The sequence below is a fragment of the Rhagoletis pomonella genome, unplaced genomic scaffold, assembly GCF_013731165.1.
Source record: "Rhagoletis pomonella isolate Grant_MI unplaced genomic scaffold, Rhpom_1.0 Rhpom_scaffold_11488, whole genome shotgun sequence".
Taxonomy (NCBI): Eukaryota; Metazoa; Arthropoda; class Insecta; order Diptera; family Tephritidae; genus Rhagoletis; species Rhagoletis pomonella.
In genome coordinates this window covers 1-5,102 of record NW_023470018.1, presented here as the reverse complement: position 1 = coordinate 5,102, position 5,102 = coordinate 1, and the positions used below count along the sequence as shown (strand labels likewise).

The 5,102-nt window shown below is 35.2% G+C and overlaps 1 protein-coding gene across 1 annotated transcript; it reads right to left on the bottom strand.

Annotated features, from left to right (window-relative positions):
- Positions 1-1,862: 1,862 nt before the first annotated feature.
- Positions 1,863-4,053, bottom strand: LOC118756679. Its single transcript, XM_036491429.1, has 6 exons — positions 3,980-4,053; positions 3,226-3,384; positions 2,524-2,626; positions 2,389-2,472; positions 2,167-2,312; positions 1,863-2,105 (listed from the first exon to the last, which is right to left on the bottom strand). Exons 2-6 carry the CDS (start codon positions 3,346-3,348, stop codon positions 1,977-1,979), a joined length of 585 nt encoding a protein of 194 aa, XP_036347322.1. The 5' UTR covers positions 3,349-3,384; positions 3,980-4,053; the 3' UTR covers positions 1,863-1,976.
- Positions 4,054-5,102: the final 1,049 nt, after the last annotated feature.

The following is a 5,102-nucleotide window of genomic DNA, read 5'->3' as shown; positions in this document are numbered from 1 at the left end:
TCCTCTATCGACGTCCTTGTTCAAAATTTGTCGCCCCGGTTATCGTAATCGTGCCGCCATAACCATTGCCATAACCGTAACACATTAACTATCATCGATTATAACTATAAACAACTGAGTTTTCGTAGTCAACAATGTCGGTGTTGCCAGACGCAACCCAAGATGCTTCTTTCACTATCACTAAATTAACACTAACAGCCGCACTCAGAGTCGTTTAATGATTACTTAAGGTGTCCCTCAGTAACGATTTGAAAAAATTCCCTCTCAGAGTCAGCTAATGTTTCATTAACGGCATTTAATGAACATTAAAGTTGAGTAAAGAAAAACCTTCACTTAACTTTTTAACGAGAGATTTTGACAATCTTTTGTTTATTATTTTATTATTTTCGTTTGAATTTGTGTTAGATTTTTAAAATAGTGGAAAAATGTCCGATCTAGAAGACTTCATGGACTTTGCGGATTATGTAAGAAGGCACAGGGAAGTGGGATTGAGGCGCTATCTTCGAGATTATTCTGATCCTTTCACGAAGTACTCAAATCGGGAATTCCATGCACGATATAGATTTACGCCTGAAACTATTAAGAATGTTATTTTGCCTTTGGTGTCTTCTGAGTTGGATAAGCCAACCAGAAGAGGATTACCATTTCACCCGGAAATAATGTTATTGGTAACACTTCGATATTATGCCACTGGCAGTTTTCAGGTTGGTATTGATACAATTATTTACGAGAAGATAACATTTGAATCTGTCTCCATATTATATGTATTATTTTCCAAGGATGGATGTATGCATATAACTATTTCAAGAAACAGCTGAAACTATATACATATGTACATATACATACATATATTTTTAGCATATCATATATAAATAAATTAAAAAAATTAATTAAATTATATAAATTATTATTTATCTTGGAACTTCGACGTTCTTTAATAATAATTTAATAAGTTATACCAACATACTTATGGAAATAAACGTGTGAATTTCCAATGCCTCAACTTTTGGATCTAATGAACGATAACATATGACTATCCATTTCAATTACAGAAACTGGATGGAGATGTGATGAACATATGTCAACAGTCAGTTTCGCGAATAATTTTTCAAGTCTCTACTTCAATAGCGCGAAAAACCAAAGACCTCGTTAAATTTCCATCTACTGCAGAAGAATTTAATAGAGTAAAGTAGGGCCATATTTTGTATTCTGAATTTCGTTAATACATAATAAGTATTTTTACATACTATGTATAAAAATGCTTAATTATTGTTGCACATTTTTATTTGTAGGCAACAGTTTTATGAATTGGCTGATTTTCCTGGAGTAATTGCGTGCGTAGATTGCACACATATTAAAATAAGAAGCCCAGGAGGATTATCTGCTGAGGTATACAGAAATAGGAAAGGGTGGTTCTCTATCAATGTACAAGCAGTCACTGGTCCAAACTTGGAATTTTTTGATTTAGTAGTTCGTTGGCCTGGGAGTACGCACGATAGCTTTATATATAACAGCAGTTCGGTTAAGCAAAGATTCAATAGCAGGGAATTAAAAGGAATACTCTTAGGTGACAGTGGATATGCTGTCAGTAATTTGCTTTTAACTCCGTTTTTATCACCAAGCTCAACTCCACAAAAGGAGTACAATAAAAGCCACATTAAAACAAGAAACACTGTGGAAAGATGTTTTGGAGTTTGGAAGCGAAGATTCCCCTGCCTTCACGTTGGAATGGGTATTAAGCTGGAGACCGTTGTAGCTGTTATATGCGCATGTGCAGCATTGCATAACATTTCCATCTTAGTAGATGACTTGCTACCAGTCAGCTCTGATAACAACGAAACTTTTAATGTCGAAGCCTCACCAATCAATGAAAACTCCAACAGCAACGGTTTTATTGCGCGTCAATCTCTGGTAGACAGATTTTTTTCCTAAGATCTTTTGCTACAAATAAAAGTCTTTAGATGTTGAAATATTAACTATGTCTTTAATTTATTGAACGATTTTTTTTTTGCCTCTTCAAAATCTATTTTAGCCTTTTGTAGTAATACTTGGTTTTTTTGCTCTTCCAACAAGGCTGCTCTTTTTTTTATTTGCTCAACTTCCAACTGTAAAAGAAAATATGCATATACAAATATTTAGCTTTACCAATGCATAGTTATTATATACCTGTGTTTTGACTAATTCAAGCTTAAGCTTCTCTCTCTTCTCTAGGTACCTTACCCGTAATGCTGCCTCCCGCCGAACGTAGTCGCTTGGTCTGCGTACTTGCTCCTTTTCCACTTTTTGTTGGTGGCCAGTTTCATTACTGTGTACTATGTAGTTAAAAAGCAGCGAAAAGAATTTTAGTATATCGTAGATGACTTCTTTCGTATTTTATAGGTACAGTACCTGCAACATTTGGTTCACCTTCATAATTTATGCTTATGGCTTTGAAGTTTACGTCGGATTCCTCATTTGCTTCCGTGATCATATCTAAAAAATGTTGGTTAAAAAGTGATTTGCCTTATATCTTAAAGGACATACCTAAAAACTCAATGGAGCTAGATTGGCTATTTTCCATGTTTAGCAAAATTGCCCCATCGCTGTCAAAGTTGTTGGAGATTTCGCAAATCATTGCGGGAGCAGCCTAATAATTAAATTTTATGACGACAAGACAGTATGAAGATAATAGTTAAGTCCCTAACAGCGCACTTATACGATATGAACGTATTTACATATCGATGGTCCTGTACAACAACGACACAATTCAAAATTCAAAAAAATATTAAACCTGTTACTACTGTTAAGTGACTCATGTATTTAATCCTTGTCGAATCCATGTCTCATCTTTTTACTTACTTTAACAATCCTTACTGCTTACTTTAGTAAGGGATGGAAATGGATTAGACAAGGACTAGAGACAATAATCACTTAACAGTAGTAACAGTTTTTATTTTTCGAATTTTAATTTGTGTCGTTATTGCACAGGACCATCGATATGTAAACGTTTTTTTTTTGTATGTACTCGTAAGTAAAGTAGCATTTACATATATGTATATCGTTACTTTAATATAGAAAGGCTCTATTTCACATAATGCTCAAAATCAATCAATACGTGAATTTAGGATTTTTAGCTAGTTACGATTTTTTTTTTGCATTTCAGCGACTTTGAGAGATAGGGCCTTTCTATATTAAGATAACGATAAGAAAACAAATATCGTGTAAGAGCGCTGTAAGGATACATACCTCTTCCACCATGTCCACTATTGCTTCTACTTGCCGTGATGTTGATGGCACCGGTGGCCCACCGCCCGTTCGAAATAAATTACCCCTTTCTACTGCCCGAGCCTTTCGTGCGACTGCCTTCATATTTTTCCACGCCCTCCTTAATGTAACCGTCTCACGCTGAAATAAACAATATGGAAACACGAAATACTAAAGGTGGCCTCAAGCAGATGCGATAATACCGGTGCGATACGATATCGTACTTTTGCGATAACGATAAAAAGCAAACGCTCTCAAACAGGTTACGACACACTGCGGTGCTATACCGCAGTGGTTTGTATTGATCGCATATCGTAAAATTTTTTACCGCATCTGTTTGACGCTACCTTAAGGCGTATAATAAATTGAATAAATGCATTAGGTCGGGTATTTTTTCGACATCGTTCCTAGCACATTCGTATTCTACATTAAATACCAAAGAAAAAATTCCATTATAGCTCCAAATTTTGAGCCCCCCAAAATTTTAAAATAACCTATCTTTAATTAATACTAAGTTAATGTCTACACTTAATATAAGCGGGAGTGTTATGAAGGTCATATTTTTAATACTTACTTATGTCTTAACGTAGCATTAATTGAAGATAGCTTTTTCAAGTTTGGCGGGCTCGAAATCCAGAGCTATGCTCTAATGGAATTTTTTCTTAGAAATTTATCTAGAATCCGAATCTGTTCCATTCGTTCCATACAACCCGCCTTAAAACGCGTATAATTTTACCTTGTAGACATTCGAATTTGAATTGAACTCATTCGTAAGCAAATCCCAAGCTTCTTTCTTTCTCAAAATTGATTTTCCAGCCGTATGCTTCGATTCTGTAATAGGCCGCTTCTTTATTAGTTGCCCTAATATAGCCTTTTCATCGGCAGTGAAATTTGGACACGCTTTCGATTTACTTTTGCTTCTTCCTAAATTAAAACAAACATTTGTATACGTACATAGAAATTTCCTGGGTGAATTAAGAGCAGGTATTGCAGTTCTTGAATGTGGTAACATGGACAAGCTTTAGCTTTACTATAGTTTGTGCAAGAACCTTTTAACTTGTCGCTTCCAAGAAACAATTGCATTGTAGCTTGACTTGTAAAATCGCATTCCTAAAACGACTGTATTGCAGTTTTCAAATGTGTTTCGAAGAGTTATTACATACAATTCTTTGGGGATGTACAAAACCCACCACACTTCTGGTAGCCCTAACTGACCAGATCACATCTTCGAGTGTGAGCCACTCTCAAAATAGACAAAAACGCTTCTCATCACAATTGTGCTAGCTAATAATTGATTGCCTGCACTATTCTAGAGAGCGTTGCCCAATACTATCTCTCAGCACGGACTTTTCTTTGCAGGCTGGGTACTAAGTAGTGCAGCAATGGACATAAAAGTGGTCATAAATAAGCCGAGACACGTCCAGGACTTAATATAAACCATATTAATTCTAAAACACATACATTCATTCATATGTAAACTATGCATTGTTAAATTATTACAAAAGAAACTCGGAATCAATCACACAATACAAAGAACCAAGTTTTTTCTATGGACTCCGTACAGCACCAGGGATTTTTAAGAATTTCGCTAACCTCGCATCATTGGAGTTTATAAGGAAGCGCGATCTATACACACTTAACACTGGTGATCTGGTTAAAAATGAATGCAGCGAGTACAAATTAATAGGAGGAAGGCCTAAACTACGATCTGATTATAAAAAATACAATAATATGACCCTCGAAGAAGAAAATATATTTAAAAATGGCAATATTTTGATTATAAAAAGTCAATAAAATTATCATCAAAAAAGAAAACCTAAGAATGGAGGCGTCTTGCGCTTATTTGCAAATAGTACCAC

Excerpts from the sequence above, each read along its gene's own strand:
- LOC118756679 (XM_036491429.1), bottom strand. The coding sequence starts at position 3,348 with ATGAAGGCAGTCGCACGAAAGGCTCGGGCAGTAGAAAGGGGTAATTTA. Across the intron at positions 2,473-2,523 it reads TAGCTCCATTGAGTTTTTAG|ATATGATCACGGAAGCAAAT; the intron begins GTATGTCCTTTA and ends AACATTTTTTAG. Across the intron at positions 2,313-2,388 it reads AGGTGAACCAAATGTTGCAG|TACACAGTAATGAAACTGGC; the intron begins GTACTGTACCTA and ends TTAACTACATAG.